At 38.5% G+C, this 18,627-nt stretch overlaps 4 protein-coding genes across 13 annotated transcripts; 1 reads left to right on the top strand and 3 right to left on the bottom strand.

The window, feature by feature from the left end:
• Positions 1 to 1,623: 1,623 nt before the first annotated feature.
• LOC109856989 (CD82 antigen) lies at positions 1,624 to 6,019 on the bottom strand. Of its 4 annotated transcripts, XM_020432799.1 has the most exons (5): positions 5,512 to 6,019; positions 4,895 to 5,167; positions 2,878 to 3,186; positions 2,516 to 2,788; positions 1,624 to 2,414 (listed from the first exon to the last, which is right to left on the bottom strand). In XM_020432799.1, the coding sequence occupies exons 3-5, from the start codon at positions 3,148 to 3,150 to the stop codon at positions 2,262 to 2,264; spliced, it is 699 nt and encodes a 232-aa protein (XP_020288388.1). In that variant the 5' UTR covers positions 3,151 to 3,186; positions 4,895 to 5,167; positions 5,512 to 6,019; the 3' UTR covers positions 1,624 to 2,261. The 4 variants fall into 4 exon arrangements, with proteins under 4 accessions (XP_020288388.1, XP_020288387.1, XP_020288386.1 ...); XM_020432798.1 differs by lacking the exon at positions 4,895 to 5,167; XM_020432797.1 differs by lacking the exons at positions 4,895 to 5,167; positions 5,512 to 6,019 and adding an exon at positions 3,501 to 3,962.
• Positions 6,020 to 6,168: 149 nt separating this feature from the next.
• Positions 6,169 to 8,129, top strand: LOC109856988 (oxygen-dependent coproporphyrinogen-III oxidase). Its single transcript, XM_020432796.1, has 2 exons — positions 6,169 to 6,369; positions 6,474 to 8,129. The coding sequence occupies exon 2, from the start codon at positions 6,533 to 6,535 to the stop codon at positions 7,712 to 7,714; it is 1,182 nt and encodes a 393-aa protein (XP_020288385.1). The 5' UTR covers positions 6,169 to 6,369; positions 6,474 to 6,532; the 3' UTR covers positions 7,715 to 8,129.
• Positions 8,130 to 8,133: 4 nt separating this feature from the next.
• LOC109856986 (adhesion G protein-coupled receptor A3) lies at positions 8,134 to 16,186 on the bottom strand. Of its 7 annotated transcripts, XM_020432791.1 has the most exons (14): positions 15,981 to 16,186; positions 15,642 to 15,885; positions 14,668 to 14,922; positions 14,444 to 14,587; positions 14,290 to 14,361; positions 14,130 to 14,201; positions 13,929 to 14,000; positions 13,745 to 13,828; positions 13,313 to 13,642; positions 13,091 to 13,227; positions 12,155 to 13,015; positions 11,824 to 12,064; positions 11,446 to 11,739; positions 8,134 to 11,369 (listed from the first exon to the last, which is right to left on the bottom strand). In XM_020432791.1, the coding sequence occupies exons 3-14, from the start codon at positions 14,853 to 14,855 to the stop codon at positions 9,011 to 9,013; spliced, it is 4,854 nt and encodes a 1,617-aa protein (XP_020288380.1). In that variant the 5' UTR covers positions 14,856 to 14,922; positions 15,642 to 15,885; positions 15,981 to 16,186; the 3' UTR covers positions 8,134 to 9,010. The 7 variants fall into 7 exon arrangements, with proteins under 7 accessions (XP_020288380.1, XP_020288377.1, XP_020288378.1 ...); XM_020432788.1 differs by lacking the exons at positions 15,642 to 15,885; positions 15,981 to 16,186 and adding an exon at positions 15,237 to 15,381 and having other exon boundaries at positions 14,668 to 14,877; XM_020432789.1 differs by lacking the exons at positions 15,642 to 15,885; positions 15,981 to 16,186 and adding an exon at positions 15,210 to 15,377.
• Positions 16,187 to 16,270: 84 nt separating this feature from the next.
• LOC109856990 (ribonuclease P protein subunit p30) lies at positions 16,271 to 17,930 on the bottom strand. Its single transcript, XM_020432801.1, has 7 exons — positions 17,729 to 17,930; positions 17,430 to 17,653; positions 17,166 to 17,234; positions 16,865 to 17,065; positions 16,701 to 16,768; positions 16,470 to 16,549; positions 16,271 to 16,398 (listed from the first exon to the last, which is right to left on the bottom strand). Exons 1-7 carry the CDS (start codon positions 17,886 to 17,888, stop codon positions 16,319 to 16,321), a joined length of 882 nt encoding a protein of 293 aa, XP_020288390.1. The 5' UTR covers positions 17,889 to 17,930; the 3' UTR covers positions 16,271 to 16,318.
• Between the last annotated feature and the right edge of the window lie 697 nt (positions 17,931 to 18,627).

The following is an 18,627-nucleotide window of genomic DNA, read 5'->3' as shown; positions in this document are numbered from 1 at the left end:
TTTCGTGGTTACTAATGTTAATGAAAAACAAAAAGAAACAAAAAGAATTATGTAGCACATTAAGAAAATGCTGCATGTGAAAATAATATGCAATAATTTTTAGCTACGATTAATTTTATATATAATAAAAAATACATATTAGTTCTTACGTAAAGTGTATAAATAATAATTTATATATAAAATTAAGCGGTAACGGGGGTTACACACACACATGTATATATGATGCTATTATTTTATAGAATCCGTAGATAATCCTGTGTGATTAGTACCTATATATAAAATAATATATAAAATATAACATGCTCTATATAAGTTAAAACGAAAAAAAAAAATTAATATAACTTGACATTGATCCATTTTTAGACTAGACTAGTCACTACGACGTTTGCGCTGCGAATTAAAGAGCAAGATCTCTGCATTGATCCTATCGTAATATTCATATCTTTTTTAATTTCGAGATTTGATTTGCGAGTTTAATTATATTAGGTAAAATATAAAGATTCTGTTCTAAGGTTTGAGACTCTTTGATTCGAGATCCAAAATGGGATTATCGAGAAGTCTTAACACTTATCTAAAATTAGGCAAATAACAATACAGATCTCTGAATTTATTACTTATAAGCTAAAAGTTTTAAGCCATCATATTGTTTAAAAACTAGTGTATATATGTATATATATATATATACTAGTATATATATGTATATATAAAAACTAGTATATATATGTATATAAACATTTGATCGCGACATTATTATAAATATCTGATATTATATATCAGATTCAAAGAATACAGCTTTAGTCATAGAAATAATATATATCTCATTGCTCTCGTGCAATTCAAAATATAATTTTCTTTTTATATTAAACGCAATGTGCGCTCGTTTGGTTTGCGACTTTGGCCCAAAGAAAACCCTAACTGTGCAGGTTGAGAATTAAATGCTTATACATACGAGTCTTTGCTTGGAAAGAGATGTGAATAAACTAGTAAAAAGTACAGTGGCATTTGGCAGTAATCTCAAAAACTCGAAAATTATAAAATAAACCAGTAAGTTCAATGTGATTTATCTTTCTCACACGAAAATGTCTTTTTCATTTTTTTTTATCAATAAAGATTCTGGTATATATAGATTAAGATCAACAATAATAAGTATCAAAATTAAAATCCATAAAAGTAGAAACGTTTATTGATACGTATAAAATAATAAAATGTGTGATAAAATTACTCTCGGAAGTCAGATATTGGCAGTCAAAATTGTTCAGGGAAAACAATTACACATCTACTTAAATTCTTCTTTCCATTTTTTACTCTCTCAAAACTCTACTTGTACGTATATATACACCACTACTTGTGTGCAAGACATCGATACCGATTTGATATCATAATAACGTCAGAACTACATGTCTGATGACGTTAAACAGCGTCGTAAGAAACGTCAAATATTTTAATATAATTATTGGCTTAGCTTTTTTTTTTTTTTTTTTTTTTTTTTNACCACTACTTGTGTGCAAGACATCGATACCGATTTGATATCATAATAACGTCAGAACTACATGTCTGATGACGTTAAACAGCGTCGTAAGAAACGACATATATTTTAATATATTTATTGGCTTCCTGTTTCTCTTTTCTTTTTTTTTTTTTTTTTTTTTTTGTATATATCTCCAATAGCCTCAGTTCGATATATAATCTTTCTCAAAATTTATATACACACGTTGATAAAAAATCACATGATAAAATATTTCGGTTTACTATCTGTTGTATCTTTGTACCTTTTTTTTTTTTTTCAAGATAAAAATCAGTCTAAAATTAATATATCTCGCTAATATGAGTTGCTCTGTGCGCGTAGATAAATATTACAAGAGTTAGTTTTGTAAAATATACGAATTCTGCGCGCGCGCGGATATAATATATGTACACTATGAGATATCAAGTTATTTACAAAGAAATAAAAAGTGGAAAAACGTTACACATCAGATCTTGAGTTGGTCCCAAAATAACGCATATCAATTCTCAACAAAGGGGAAGCAACGGGTGATCGCTTGTAGAATGCGATTTGTTAACAGTTTTGAAAAACACACGTGTTTCAATATTTTTAACTATATCAGCAAAATATAAGATTACACGTTTCGCGCGTAACATTCATTGTGGCATTGGCACACGGAAATGGAAAATTTTGTTATGCCGTTACTATGGGACGTTCTATAGCGTGGGATCATACATTATTTTATATGACACGTGATAAAAAAAAAAAAAAAGTAACTTTAGGCTTTGTATCGATCTGACGATCCGCCTTGGCAGAAACAAATCAAAGCGAGTATTAGAGCAACGACTTCTATAATTAAATTTATTATCAGAGCGCCTATAAAGTAATAAAATTCATCCTTCAGTATTTGCATCAAGTTTTCCATACATCCCTGTAATAATAAAATTATATTTGCATGAGGTAAATATTATGTTTCATGAAAATCATCATGATGTATAACGCAATGTTATTACGAATAATAAAAAAACCTACCTCGCTGTAGATCGCAGGACCTACAATTCCGGCTACTTTTATGCTGCGTCCTTCCTTGCAGGCGATGCTGTTCGAATCCTTGCAACACGATTCGGGTACTTTGTATAGATTGTTCGGATCGCTGGAAACGGTTAAAAGAAGCGGCATAGAAGAGTCCTTGTTCGAGTATGCACTGCCAGCATAATCCGCAGGACCAGTGGCACCGCAGCACTTGAGATCGGATTGAATGACGTCCATAATTTCGGTGCGACTTTCTATCTCGCCATATTCAAGCTACGAAGATAAAATGAATGTTTTTTTTTTTTTTTTTATCTTTTCAAAATATATGAAAGATTTAATTTTCAAAATCGAAGAAAACGTACTTTAACGGTGTTTATCATGCAAGATCTGATCAGTTGGTCCAGTTGGTCTTCATGAGCCAGAAGCCAGCAACCGGACGCGACTTGTGCGACAATCACGACGAGTAAAACGCTGATGAAGCAGGCCAGACAAGTCCGAGAATTCTTCAAAGCGCCCACAAAGCCTAAGCAGGCAATTATGACCATGAAACTCGCAGTGGCGAGCATGATGTACAGACCCGCGTCGTAACTTTTCTTCTGAGATATCGACACGAAGAACGTCTTGTCTATTATCATCCATCCTCCTAGGATCAGCGCCGCTATTCCGACGATCTGTAAAAAAACAAACACACTTTTTGCATTAAAAAAATAATTATTTTTAAAGCGACAATAATAATACTATCTCTCTCTCTTTCTCTCTCTTTTAAAATATATCACATAAAATGTTATTAATATCATATCTCCTACGCACATTTGCGTAATTTTATTCACTTCGAGAATTTCGAGTTCTTTGAATTTGATTTCGAAATTCTCGGACGGCGAAATACAAGATATCTCTCTCGAGGTTTCAAGTATGCGTGTAGTCTCAACGCGATGGAAGAAACTAACGAGCCACTTTAACTAACCGAACAGGAGAGTATACGTACAAGGGAGAACGCGCAACATTTACAATGGGATGGTCTGTCCGCCAGATGTGGGAACTTCCATTTAAGAGCGCGTGGGGTTGGGGTTTCCTGCCGTGTCTCTTTGCAACACACTTCGCCGTGCGTACACATCGAATTACAAGCGTTGGAAAAAAACATCGACGTAACGATCCTTAATGTTTCAAAGTACCGAATTAATACCGTAATGAGATACATTCGCGCGCAAACTAACGACAAAAAAAAATTGTCAACTATTCGAAGAGCGAGAGACCTGAAGTGTTTAAAAAATTGAAAAATATTCTTAAAAACTTTTAAAAATGTTAACACATATAATGCATATGTGTTAACTTTATATTATTTTGCAGAAATCTAACAAATGACAAGCGTAAAGAGTTTGAAGAGATATTTATACTTTATTTCTCTCCTCCCCCTCCCCCCCCAAAAAAAAGAATAAAAGAATACGCGAAGCTTAGAATAGATTATTAAATCTGTATCTCTTGTACAGTCTCTTTTTAATTCACGCGTGTAAAATTGCGCAAGTGTCTATCTTTAAAACAGAGAAGATACTTATGTGGTTCTCGCACACGGAGAGTATATTAGAATTGATGTAAGAACGCGCGCAACAACTAAAAACGGTCCGATGAATCAGGCGGATTCCATTTGAATAGTATCAGAGTTAATATCGATTCGTGCTTGCAATAAAAAAAAAAAATCTTAATACACGTAATAATTTTTTTTTCTCTTCTTTAAATTATCCTTACGTAGGATGGATCTCTTAGATCAAATTCATTCGTTTCTGCGGCAAACGCAACAAGTTTCAAAAAAAATCCCGTTTCTAATCTAAATTTTTAACTCAAGAAAACATGTGCAATCGGCATTTGGAGAGCGCGCACTTTTGTCGATGTGGGAATGACAACGAGCAGAAGAAGGAGGAGGTGGGAAGATACGACGGGGGCAAAGGAAACTGGGCTGTTAGCGTGGGCCGAAGGTTTCGTTGTAGGAAGAACATGCCTCTCTCTCGTTCCTTGACTAGAAGACTATATTTAAACACCGTTGCCTGTTATGAACATTTCGATATGCGCGTTCGAGTTTCTTCGATTGTTTTCGCGCGAATTGAAGTAGCTGATGGATGTAATATACACGTGTCGATTTAGATCGTGATCTCCATGATGACGTTGAAGACGTCTCATATCCGTCCGCGTGATCGATTCCATGATAGAAAGTAATTGTTCTCCTCGTTTTCACAGTTTTGATTTGTGTTTCATGTTTTCCAGCCATCATCGATATTTCGGTCCCGCGAGAATAAGCGGCACGCGCGCTTATACCTATCCCAAATCAAATTCGTATCAAATCTCTCGTTCGCACAGAAATAAAACTCAAGGTTGAACAATACAAACCTCTCGCAATTTCGAAATTACGCATTAATTCTCATTAGCGGCGACATCATCTTGCGTGTGTCGCGTATATGTATATCTGTCGCATCCTCTCAACGCGCGTTCCGGAAGATTAAATGTCGCAATTCTCGGAACACGATGTTGTTTAACAGGCCCGCGGTTCGTCAACAATCAACAAAAAGTGATCGTAATTCACATGCTTCTTCGTGGTCAAAGTTCACGCGACAGATTTAACACACTTGCGACGACCTTATCGAGAGAAGTGGCGAAGTGTATCTGTGTATGTGGAGAAAATATTTTAAAAAATACACACATGTAACAAAAATCTTGTGAGTTGTGTGAGAGAGAAGTGCGCTTGTCAGTCAAAATTTTTTCACTTCTAGATAAGTTTTCGATAACTTTATCTAGAAGATATCTCCCAAAATTGGTTCTCCTTATTGGTTCTCAGAGGAATTTATCCAGAGGATAGCTATATCGAGAGGTATGAAGAAATTGGCCGTGTATGTTTGACAATAAGAGAAAGAGAGAGAGAGAGAGAGAGAGAGACTATACTTAAACAAACTGAAGTATAGAACAAACACGAAGTGTCCAAGTAAAGAGACACAATCGGACAAACTTACCAGAAATATAACGCTCACGATAACCAGTCCGTACTTGGACAACGAGTAGCAGACAGTTGCCATTTTGCCTGGAGATGGTTGACAGCGGCGAGATGGTAAATCGCGGGATTAAAAAGCCGCGGAAAGAAAAAAACGCGCGCGCGCGCGCGTGTGCGTGTGTGTGTGTATATGTAATTCCGATGTGCGGAATTGCGGGATTTGGTTGGCGCGTTTCTTCGCTTCGAGATGTGTCTGTGACGATCGATCGAAAGGACGCGCCTTCACTTTTGTACACACGACGACGACGACGACGGTTCGCCGCGTCGTCCTACTGGAATTTACAAACCCCCCCCTCCTCGTTTCGCGACAAAGCGACAGAGCTTCGACGAGCTTTCGTTTCGCGCGAAGAAAACGACCTCACGATCTCATCCGATGTGACAGGAAATATTATCGGAGCAACCGAAGACGCACACACACACACACACACCGACCGGAGCAGACGGCAAACTGCCACTAACCGCACAACAAACAGTGATCAACGCGACTTTCCGCGGACTATGGTGTAATGACAGAAGGGTGTAGTTTCATCTCTCGGAGGTGCGCAGTAGCGACCAATGAAACGTTTCACACCACAAGCTCGTAGATGACACTTTGACACGTGTGCTGTTTTACCGGCAGATTGTTTAACCTCCTCGCAAAGTGGGCCTCCAAGTGTGTGTGTGGTTTTTTAAAACCTCTGTCAGACACGTGAAGGTAGATTTTAAATTTAAAAAAAATCCTCAATATAGAATATACATTTCTCAAAACCTTTTAACTCTGATGAACGTAATGGAAAATCACTGATGAGAAGTGGAATAATCATCGATGTAAGAACAAAAGGTGCGCAAATGTTTTCTATGTAATTTTTCGATATTGTATCACAATATCAGATGGTCCAATTATCTCTCTGACTAATTAATCTGTTATCGCATCTGATTCGCTAGAAGTGAGAATAACATTTGAGAGAAGATCAAGGAAAACCTGAAGGAGCTACGGAAAAAAAATGGCAAATTCCATTCTGAAGAACTGGAGAAGCTTGTACACCATCGGTATCAATTGTTGCGCCACGTGGAGCAAGTCGGGACACCTGAAATTTGTCGGAACGGGAATTTTGACGGGAGTTGCGGCGTACGGTGTTTCCAGCATGACGGTTCTGGCGGCTAGAAACGATAACGATTTGCAAAATCACATGAAGACATTCATGGCAGAGCCGATCACACCTATCGAGAGGTTGAAGAAAAACGATATGAGAACGAAGATGGAACTGATGGTGATGAAGACACAAGCGGACTTCTGCCAGGCTCTCGAGTCGCTCGAAATCAACGGGTGTTTCAAGGTGGACCGCTGGACCAGGAAAGAAGGCGGAGGTGGTATAACTTGCGTTCTTCAGGACGGACAGGTGTTCGAGAAGGCTGGCGTGAACGTGTCAGTGGTGACCGGCGTATTGCCGCCCAGCGCGATTCAGCAGATGAGATCGCGGGGCAAAAAGATGGAAGATTCCGTGCCGTTTTTCGCGGCTGGCGTGAGCGCCGTGATCCATCCCCGCAATCCCATGATTCCCACGATACACTTCAATTATCGTTACTTCGAGGTGGAGAATCCGGACGGCACCACTCAGTGGTGGTTCGGCGGCGGCACGGACCTAACGCCGTATTATCTGAACGAAGAAGACGCCAGACACTTTCACCGAACGCTGAAGACCGCTTGCGACAAGCACGATCCCACGTATTACGCCAGATTCAAGGATTGGTGCGACAATTACTTCAACATCGTGCACCGTGGAGAACGACGCGGCGTGGGCGGTATATTCTTCGACGATCTCGACAATCCGAGTCAGAACGAGGCGTTTCAGTTCGTGACCTCGTGCGCCGAGGCGGTCATACCCTCGTACATTCCTCTGGTGAAGAAGCACAAGGACGACGGTTACGGTTATCGGGAAAGGCAGTGGCAATTGTTACGACGGGGCAGATACGTCGAGTTCAATTTGATTTACGATCGCGGAACCAAATTCGGTTTGTACACGCCTGGCGCGCGATACGAGAGCATACTCATGTCTCTGCCGCTCAACGCTAAGTGGGAATACATGCACGAACCCGAAACCGGGTCCAAGGAATCGCAGCTCGTGGAAGTGCTGAAAAATCCGAAAGACTGGCTGGGCGTGGCGAAAGGCGGGGCGCGAGCGTAAATGATTAATCAAATTGGGAGAAAGGTTTTTGATTGAAAAAATTACGGAGAGTTACCTTCAAAACGTTGCGACAACAGATCATCTAAGACGTACATACATGAGAGAGAGAAAAAAAAATTAAGTAATGAAATATCGATCGATGAGATTTTTATCCCGTCGGGGTTTAACTGTTTTTTTTTTTAATGACAGACGTCGATCATCTCAGGTGCAATTACGTTTGCGAAATGTATTATATAGAAGTATTATACGAAAGTGGGGTTTTGGCAAATGATCCAAACATATAAAATTTTGTACAATATACATGTGTATAATTAGTTAGTAACTGGTTTTGTATACAATCGTACGTATATATATATATATAATAAAAATTTTTATATTTTTCGCGCGAAGAAAGATCAAAGTATACATATGTATAAAAAAGTAACATATTAAGAAGAATAAAGTACAATATAATTTATATATATATGTATATATATATATATATATAAAAGTGCGTTTAAACACGCTCTCATAGGATCGTTCCCAGAAACTCAACCGGAGGAACGTTTATTTACAATAAATTGGAAGTCGGTGACAATTGATATAAAGTGTCTGCATATAAGTTCAATATCCTTAACACACTCAGTCTCTCTCTTCGGTCTATACAGAAATCTCATTTCTTCGTCAATTTATATTTTAGGCAGTTTATATGTACATACACAAAGCAGAACTCGATCATCCGAAGATAAAAAAAAAAATACGTTCACGCTGAAGACGAAGATGTTGATCCTGGAGATCACAAGACGCGAGGAAGTGATCGGAGAAGAAGTTCACAGAACATTCGATAAACGGTTAGCACACACAGAGAGCACAAAAATGTGTTGAGAACAAAATTCTTCGGTGGGAATGGAAATCTCTTTTGACAACACGTTGTTGTTGTTGTTTTGGCGGAAATCACGACAACGACTGCGCGCACATCGTGTCGTCTATACATCAAAAATAAAAAAACTTCCGATTTTCTAACATCGTCTCGAAAAATTATGTAAAAACAAAAACACACAAAAAACACTTTGTGTGATTGTTATATACAAATTCTTCTTTAAAACAAACAAATCGCGAGAAGACACAAGGGTATTATTCAATATATATATAAAATTTGTTGAACACATTCAGAGACTTGAACGTCACAAAAACCAACTTACTTACTCAAATGCTAAATTGTGTGTGTGTGTGTGTGTGTGTGTGTGTGCATAAAATAAATAGCTTGATAATTAGATCTAAATATAGAACAACGGTAGTTTATATATATTACGTATATTAAACACTCGTTTCTTTCTTAACCGGCAAATGGTTCGTCGACTCGTCCAACGAATAGATGTTGTCGGCCTCGAACTGTTGTTGCGCGTCGCTTGTCTCCGCGGCCTCGTCGTGCGCGCTCATCTCGTCGAACAACTCGAGATTATCGATATTCCGCGAACTGGACTTGCTAATTGACGTGATATCGGCTAGAGAACCGAAGTTCTTCTCAATTAGAAGATCCTTCGACTCGGGCGCGTTGAACACGTTGTTGCGATCAACGCTCGATTCCTCGCAAAAATTGTTCTCCTCCAGACTTTTGTCGGATACGCAATAAACATTCGCCAGCGAACAAGCGTACGGGGTTTCCGCCGCGTGCGGGGTCAACGTACACGGATTGTCACTGGTCAAACTGTTTATCTCAAATAGCGAACGATCGTACGATCTTCGAAACTCGGGAGCTTCGTGTCCGCACAAGTTCGAACTTGTGGTGCTTCTCACGTCCGTGAGAGACGGCTTCGAGAACTCGTCGCCGTGTCTCGCGCTCGCGAGGGACGCCACGTCGTTCAACGAGTTGCAGTAACTGTTCGTAAGCGGTCTCTCGTGACCCAACGGCAGACAGTACATGCTGTTTGACAGATAAAGACGTCTCGTCGTGTCGCGCAGGCACTGCTCGTCCGTGACGATCCCGATCTCGTTCACGCTCGGACATCTCTTTCTCGAAGAGAAACAGGACGTCTCGTCCTGCGCGTTAACCGTCTCCGCGTTCTCGCAGATCTCGGGTAGATTGTGATCGCTCCGCTCGCTCGTCATCTGCGTGACATCCATCTCGGAGCTGTATTCCAGACTGCACTGTTGAGAAACGTTTCGCAAACAACGTTCCTCGTCGATCTTCGAAATGTCCGCGTCCGAATCCTGCGCCGTTCGTCTCAACGTTCCTCTCGTTGGGTCGAACATCGCGACGTTGTCCTGTTGAACTATGTCGTTGTTGATCTTCTTCACATTACGCGCCAGATTTTCTTGACCAATGACGAAACGTATCGGAATATTTCTCTCTTCCGAGATGCTGCCGCCGCTATCCGACAGTATGTTCACGTTCTTGATGTCGTTAATGGGATTCAGTTCTACGTGTATGTTCGTGTTGTTCACCTTGGCGCTGCTGCTCAGAATGCTGCGTTCCAGACTGTTGTCGATCTTCGCGGTTGGCCGTGGTATCGACACGCAGCTGCCCCCGTCGCTCGTCGCTCCGCCGTCGCCCTGCTTCCTCGGGCCGAGATTGTTCTTCTTCGCGGTGTGTCGGCGCTGTTTCTTGAAGAACTTTCTGGCTACGCCGCTCTGATGTGGATTGTAGAACATCTCGACGCAGGCCGGCGACGGCTCGGTGTAAGTGGTGACGGAATTGTTGGAGCGATACTGCTGGCGATGAAGCAGTATCAGATTCGCCGCTTTCGCGGGAACGGTCGTCACCGCGGCGGCGTCGTCGTGATTGACCGCGAAATCCGCGAGTTTGGCGGTGTTGTAGATCTGCGATTGCGAATGATTGGTGTTTCTCGACGAGGCGACCGAATTCGTGTCGGATATCGCTTGTGCGGCCGCCTGCGAGTTCGACAAGGGCGGGACGAAGTTCTGGACCAGTGGTTGCGTCGGTTGCATCGCGGCGTTCGCGTCGCACACGCTTCTGGTGCGACAGCATCGATTCTTTCGCTTTCCCAGCCAGCAGCGCATCTTCAGCCACTGATTGCGCACGTCGTTGCGAGCGATTCCGTAGAAAAACAAGACGAATATACCGAGCGTGCTTGTGGCGACGGCGTATATCACAGAGAACACGGTCTCTTCGAACGGCATGGAGTTAAACGGTTTGATCGTAACCGCGGCCGCGCTGCTCCAGGACATCAAGAACAGTATCAACATTATAATCTGACCCTTCCACTGCGCGATCTGCGAGTGTTCGGGATCCTCGATGTCGGATGAAACCGTTTGCGTGCTGTGCACGCTGTTTCTGTCACCGGAAGAATTCGCGTTCGGCTCAAGCAACTCCAGATCCATGTTTTCCGTGGCTTGAGTACCGTCGGACAATTGCGCGTTCGTATCGACGTTCTGGATCGCTCGTCTGATTAGCAGAAGTACAATCAGCAGATAAGCGAGCAAAATTCCGGACGGTACAAAGAGCGCCGCGAGCGCCGGTCCGGTTCGAAGAAAGCAGTGAGCGTATCCGGCGTACTCTCGCAAGTTGATCGCGCCGGATATTCCGCATATTATCAGAGCTATACCCCATCCGACCAGATAAAGCCCCAACAGGGGCTTCGGTAACGGCTGATCCGGCAGCTCGTCGTCCGGTATCACATCGAGACTCGATTTCGCGAATTTTTTGTACATGTTACTGAAATCAAAGCAGCAGTTTGAGAAGGTGTACAAGTTTTAGAATTACACATTCGTTAATAATTCGCGCATCCTACCTGGCGGATACCGCCATCCACAACAGACAGCACAAGGTTAGATAATGCAAAGCGAGGCCGACTCCCTGACAGATCTTGACGTTCTCCGTTTGCTGAATGCCGATGCTGTAGAGAAACGACAGCAACGTCATGGCAAACCAAGTATTGACAACGGAATGCTTCGCTTTCTTGGGCATCGTGATCGATGTGTAAGAAATAATGTACGTAACCGACATGATCGTCAGGCAAGTAATCGTGACGAAACTACCGATGTATATCGCCGGATGTGAATACCTGAATCTTGCCCCGTGCACGCTACAAAAAAGTGTAGGGGTGTGAATGAAAATAAAACGGCAATTAAATAAATGCACACTCTATCTCACACTTCCGTATATATACCTATTTCCATCGAGATGCGAAACTTCCTGCTGAAGTCCGTAATATCCCAAACGATTGCAATGAAAAACTATCAGATTGTTCAACAAGTTAGTCAGGTAACATCCATCGCTGCTCCAACCTCCCACATTGTTGTACGTTTCGTCCCACACTACTGGCTTCGGTCTTTTTCTGTTGTAATGATACAACGGCGTTCTCAACATAATGTAAACCGGTTCGGAGAGATTTTGTACCGACGTGCCAACTGGAAAAAAAAAAAAAAAAAACATTACAATGATTTTTACATAAAAAAAAGATTTAATAAGATACAGAAATACACACTCGCGCGGCTTACTTAATTTGCTGCCGACGATGCAAGTCGTTATATCCATGCTGTCATTGACAATTGTTTTCGGAAACAATCTACTGTCGCTGAACATGGATATCATAAGCTGTTGAGCTATCGCACCGTCGTGCGACAATTGTCGTAGCAAAGACCCGGGCAATTGAACGGAAGCTTCTATCGTATTGTCTTTCGCGCTTATTGGGGTCGTTCGATTGATCGTTGTGCAATGGAGGAATCTCGAGTCTGAATCGGAATTAGCGACGTTTGTGTACCACGTGCAAGTTAATCCGCTGAAACTGTCGCGCTTAACCCGAAATTCCTCGAGAGCCACGTGTCTTTTGTGAGATTGCACGGACGGTGTAAATTCTATGAGACGTTCGATCGCTCTGATCAATCTCGTGCAAGCTTTAAAATTTATTTCCGCTCTCTTCAGCATTTCCTTCGATATTTCCATCATCGAACTAACAATGTCGATCAACATAAAGCCAAGTTCCTTCTCATCGGTGAGATAATTCAGATAGTTCTCTATCGTTTGCACTATAAAGTGAATTTCGACCGGATCTTGTAACTTTAGCGAAATGTTTCCCGTGTAATTCTTGAATCTCTTGGCCGTTTCCATCAGGCTACTTGTCACTCGTGTGAGAGACAGATTCACTTTCGCAAACTGCTCCAAGACTTTCGTTGTGCGGGATATGTACGGGCACGATTCCGTGTTTAGATGCTCCCAATGACCGCTCATATTGCAGTGATAAGAAGCTTTCAAGGGCGCCTGCATCAAGCTCGACAAATGGTGACCCTCGCATGGCAGTTCGGCTTTCCATCCCACAATTGTTTTGGGCCAGGAGTAAACGCCTTTGTTGTTTCTGGTTACTACAAATAAAAAGAGTTTATGCGATTAGTGGTTTTTTTGTGAGTCGCGCGCACATATCTTAATTAATTTGTTACCTGCTAGAGGACAGTAACGCGTATTTTCGGATATCACAATGACGCTGACTGCCATTGATTTATTGCCGTTTACAGAAACTAACAAGCAGTTCCACTGTCCGTTGTGCTCCTCTTTAACTGGAACAATACTAAGAGCGCTGTAAACACAAAATATATAAATATTAACACGTATTATATACGTATAGTTTTTTAAACAATTTACAAAAAGTACGTGCGTATTACCTGTCTACGATGCCACTGTCTGAAAGATTTCTATTATCAACTCTGATGTTGGGCAAACTCGTTCGCGGATCTTTGTAAGCGCTCAGATCAACGACTTCGGCAGAAGCATTGGGATACCACAGCCAATTCAGTCTGGCGCTCTTATCTACCGTAATACTGGGTGCTCGGCATTTCAAAGTGATCGAATCTCCGGCAAAGACCACTTGGTTTTGAACTGGTCGAATTTCAATCGCGGGCGATATCCATTGACACTGAAGCTCCTCCGTAAATCTCATTTTTTTCACTGGTTGACCTTTGAGAAACGCCGGTGAGTCACATTTCGGCGGTGGGCTAAAAAATATTATAAATCAAAAATATAAAATTTCTTTTTCTCTCTAGTAACATTCGATAAATTTGATTAACAGAAAAAATACATGGTTTTATATATATTACTTTAACTTGAGTGAAGAATTGTAAATCCAATCACTAAACCAATACAAGTCACAGTTGCATTTCCAAGGATTATTAGTCAGATCTCTGAAACATAGATTTGAATTTTAAATTGTACATAAGAATATAGACTTTTATTTATATATATTTTTTACGTAGACTTTTTTATATTTTTGTTTACACTTACAGCTGTTTTAACATCTTAAGTCCGTGAAACGTTCCTTCTTTCAAAGTGGTCAAACTATTTCCATTTAACTTCCTGAAATTGTATATCTGTGAGTTTGTATCCAACATAATGCAGTATATAAACTGTACGCACATAAAAACCAGATTATATTAAAATTATAACAGTTTTATGTCAGCGCAAATAAATAATGCTTTAACTTACAAGCGATCTAACGCCAGCAAATCATGAAATAAAGATGGTGCCAGAGCAGTTATTTTATTTCCAGACAAATCACTAGAGCAATAAAGCAAAAAAGACACAAGATAAAAAGAAATCTTTATATAACAGCAGTTGAAGCTTATATCATAAATTCCAAACTTACAGTCTTCTGAGATTTGGCAATTGTTTAAACGCATAACTGTCTATTACTGATATCTGATTCTGACTTAAATCTCTGGAATACATTTAAAATTATAAAGATATTAAAACAATTTATGTTCACACATATGTATATGAGTAATAACTCAAATTCTTACAATTTCTCCAACTTTTCTAAACCATTAAAACAACCTTCTCCTATGGAACTAAGTTTGTTTTTTGACAAATCTAGTTTTTTGAGATTTGTTAAGTTTAAAAATACATCTGCTTGAATAATGTGAATAGCATTTCTGCTCAAATCTCTGCAATTAATTAAATTATTGTTACTTGGTTGTTAGATGTTAAAAAAAAAACATCAGAAGTTCAAGACCTATGATCTTACAGTTGTGTAAGTTCCACACTAACTGCATTGATATCTACATTCTTGATTTCTTCTAAGTGATCACCACATTTGAGACGTAACCATTCAGCTTGAGGTCCAACCGATTTGCATGAACAATGTTGCGGGCACAACTGAATTGCACTGGTCCATGTTTGAAGCACAATTACAAATAGTAGAGTGGCTTTCATGATTAGAGGAGAGACCTTTAATCTACAAAGTCACACCCACAATTAAAATATTGCATCTCTCTGAAAACTGAACGTAGAACACATTTCAAAATAATGTAAATATATATATTATCGATTTATAATTTATCTTTGAAACATTGTTGCTGTAAGTAGATTATCTCAAAACACGAGAATTAAAATAAAATAAAATAAAAAATATGTTAACACGATATGTATACATGAACGAACGCAACAAAATTATTAAAACTCTATCACTTTCTGAAAAATATTGAAAAAGTTACACTGAAATTCTTTTCGCGAACGCAAAATTATCAAGCGTGAACAAACAATGAACGAATATTCGACACTACTCACGGCCGAATTGGAAATCGTTACTTTTACATTGTCAAGCACCAGATTTTAAATAGCCGCATTTTATTTATGTAGTTTATGTATTATTGACGCTTGTGTGCTAATCAGGACCAAAAACTCAGATTGGAAAAAGTCTGTTTTCATTCGATGTGAGGTCTCGCGTCCGCGATGTTGGAAATCGGCCCGAAATGTAAAACGGAGAGAGAATTCACCAATTGCATCGGTCGTTTGACCGAATTATTCGAACGCGATTGGTTAAATCTCTTCCCGTGCCAGATTTCTATTATTGTAAAAACAAAACTTAAAACATTCTCGACCAATGAGCTTTAATATATTACAAACTGTAAATCAATGTGTGACAACTTTATGCTAGATGTTCATTGGTCGAGACCGTCCAAGCGGTATGTTTCGTAAAAAAATAGTAAATACTATTACTTCTTTTTTGTGATACAACACGTATTTCGCAACATTTATTTCTAATAATTTTTATGGTCTGTTGCACAGGTTGCACACAAGACAAGACACATCCAGATACGTCAATGCTAAATTAAAGCTCGAGCATTTCCTCGATTCCCTCTCTCTTTCAAAAAGTGGTCGCTCAAGATGGTTGCCATGACGTACATCCGTCCCCGGATTTGCCTAACACGCTTATCTAAGTTATCTAGATTATCTGGATCATCTGAATTGTTTTTACATCCGTTTATAATAATTTTACTTTAAATAAAACAATTTAATCTAAATAAAATGATTTTATCTTAAAAAAGGTGATTTTACCTTAAACAAGATGATTTTTTCTTAAAAAATCGATTTTATATTAAACAAGATAATGGACATTGCGCTGGTTTTACAAAGCGCAAAAGCGATTACACATTCTCTCACGGACCTGGCAGCTGTCAATCTTCTCTCTGGCAAAATGGTAACTCCAAAGTGTATCATCGTGAGATAACAAAGATACTTGTAATAAGATTCAAAATACAAACGATAGATGGCATCTGTAGATAACAAAAGTTTAAAGAACATCTGTGTAACATTAAATAAAACAGAAACACGTTTCTATAAAAATCCAATGTATATTTTATCATATTATAAATTCATAAATTTATTTTTCGCTACTAATCTGAATCGTCTTCCTCCATTGTTTTATCTTTTGTAAATTCCACAACAAATACCGCCTTGTTAAGCACTCGCCTTCCTAAAATAAAATCAAAATTTCATTTGTTTTTTTCTTATTTTATGATTGTATAAAATTTAATTACGACTCACTTGCTCTTAGAAGAAGAAGCTGACATTGATCTAATATAGCGGCTTTTGATTTACTTTCACTCAAACCTAGTATAAATCCACTAGTGCACATTGTATTAATTCAATTTAGTTATGGAAAATATAGAGATTGTGTCCACAGTGAATAAAGAGGTATCACAACACAATATGTACATTTTAATCAACTGTCTCATGTAACTATTTTTCCTGTTATTACGTTATAGTAAAGGATACAGATTTATGATGTCGTAGGGACTCCTGATTAAATGGCTCTTGGTAGCACCACTAGATATTATCACATTCTATAACGTACAAACATTTCAGTACTATTGTACAATAAAAATCAAACACGTGCGCATATACTCACAGTAGCATACATATGATATGTACATGCTCACCTCGCTCTTGCGATACATATGCAATAGATGAGAGTAATGAATAGATTCTACACATGTTCCTGGATTCAAAATGTCTGCGTACTGTATTTCAAAACATAAACCTCTTCTTGTTGCAAAGTGATATAACTTTCGATTCAGTTTTATGCTAGAGATTTGGGGTCTTATTGAAATAATATCTGCATTTAATTGAGAACACGCATACTATAAAGAATAAATAAATAACATAATTAAACAAATAAAAATGTCAAAAATTATATTGCATTTTTATCAAGAAACGTATTATATAATTATGTATACTAACTTCTAACATATCTTGTTTAGTTGGTACAATAACATATAAATGATATTTCCTCAAGTTTGGACACTGTGACTGTAACAATAAAACTACTTAAATAATATATAAATACACCATATAATTGATGTGTAATTGAAATTTATAATTATATTTCAGACTCATACTATTACAGAATCTTGTTTTCAATAATAATTAAATATATATGTGTGATACATGTCTTGACATGGAAAACTAACATTCTAAAAATTGTTTTAAAATTATATATCATACCATTGTATGGGTTCTTTTAGTGTCTGAACATATAAAAGTTATCCTATTAAGTATACACAGTGTTCCGTTGAATTTTTCATGTAATTTGCTCACGTCAATTGGATTTGGGACCACATTCCATATAGGTTTTATCATCTCATCACCTTGCATCTTTTTCTTCTTACATTTACCGAGAAAACTGTCTTCATGTACAGTTTGATTTAATGCCACTGTCCTATAACCCACTGATAACAAGTACAATTTAAAATACAACAATTGGAAAGACAAGTGAGTGATTTTTTTAACTAGCCCCAACTTACTTTGATATAACCTCGACAGAATATCATCTAAACAATCAATATTTTCACTTGTTACGTTTATACACAAGTCGAAATATCCATCACTTGGTTTTAAATCCATTTTTCTACAAAAATCAACACGCACAGTTTGCTCCGAGCTATTTTTCAATACAACATACATACATATATTATCACGTGCATACTGTCCACGTGCTGAACCACATCTCGGAACAGCTGGAAGATTTTCGTTGATTTTCACCATATTTCTCAGTCGGTAAAAATCATACGTGCTTAAAGCCCCTTGCACAATGGAAGAAATAGCGATAGCGATAGAAATAACACAGTTTTTAACACAGAATTCCAACTCGTCGGAAATTTTATCGCTATTGCTTATTCCTTTTTTTTCTGATCTGCATTGATACATGTGTAGTTTTGTATGTTAGATTCCGCTGTTCCTACCTTTATTTTTAAATATAAACTCTTTAAAACTTTTGTTATTTCTATCGCTATCGCTATTCCGTCCATTGTGCAAGGGGCTTTACACTTCTCTATGATAGTTGCTCGCTAACTGATGTAAAAATTGATGTAATTTTATTGAAGACAAAAATGTTAATGAAACAGAGCGTATATATACACGTGTGTGTATACATCGAAAAAATTATATTCTTGTAAGTAGAAGATTTTATACTTAAAAAATCTTCTTAAAGATTTTAGATGATATTCTTCTGAAATTAAAAATATATTCTTTATTTAAGAATATAGTCTTTTTCGACAGTGAGATATATATATGTTTTTCTATAGAGGCTTTTTATATTCTAATCAGTATATATTCTTATCAATATTACTATTTAGAGGATTTTCCTCTTAAAATAAGAAACTCTTCTTGGCGCCTATTTTAGTATAAAATATACTTAAAGTAA

This window comes from Pseudomyrmex gracilis, unplaced genomic scaffold, assembly GCF_002006095.1.
Source record: "Pseudomyrmex gracilis isolate BER0280 unplaced genomic scaffold, ASM200609v1 scaffold_139, whole genome shotgun sequence".
Lineage (NCBI taxonomy): Eukaryota > Metazoa > Arthropoda > Insecta > Hymenoptera > Formicidae > Pseudomyrmex > Pseudomyrmex gracilis.
This window is presented reverse-complemented; position numbering and strand designations above follow the sequence as displayed.

Bases quoted from the DNA above. Each gene is read 5' to 3' on its own strand.
- LOC109856988 (XM_020432796.1), top strand. From the start codon at position 6,533: ATGGCAAATTCCATTCTGAAGAACTGGAGAAGCTTGTACACCATCGGT.
- LOC109856990 (XM_020432801.1), bottom strand. From the start codon at position 17,888: ATGTATGTTGTATTGAAAAATAGCTCGGAGCAAACTGTGCGTGTTGAT. The intron at 17,654-17,728 runs GTAAGTTGGGGC...ACTTGTTATCAG, and splicing joins TCTGTCGAGGTTATATCAAA to TGGGTTATAGGACAGTGGCA. The intron at 17,235-17,429 runs GTATGATATATA...TTATTGTTACAG, and splicing joins CTAAAAGAACCCATACAATG to TCACAGTGTCCAAACTTGAG.
- LOC109856986 (XM_020432788.1), bottom strand. From the start codon at position 15,268: ATGCGGCTATTTAAAATCTGGTGCTTGACAAT. The intron at 13,643-13,744 runs GTAATATATATA...AATATTTTTTAG, and splicing joins AATTCTTCACTCAAGTTAAA to CCCACCGCCGAAATGTGACT. The intron at 11,370-11,445 runs GTAGGATGCGCG...CTTTGATTTCAG, and splicing joins TGGATGGCGGTATCCGCCAG to TAACATGTACAAAAAATTCG.
- LOC109856989 (XM_020432797.1), bottom strand. From the start codon at position 3,713: ATGTATCTCATTACGGTATTAATTCGGTACTTTGAAACATTAAGGATC. The intron at 3,187-3,500 runs GTACGTATACTC...GTTTTTTTACAG, and splicing joins AATGTTGCGCGTTCTCCCTT to ATCGTCGGAATAGCGGCGCT. The intron at 2,789-2,877 runs GTACGTTTTCTT...TTATCTTCGTAG, and splicing joins GCATGATAAACACCGTTAAA to CTTGAATATGGCGAGATAGA.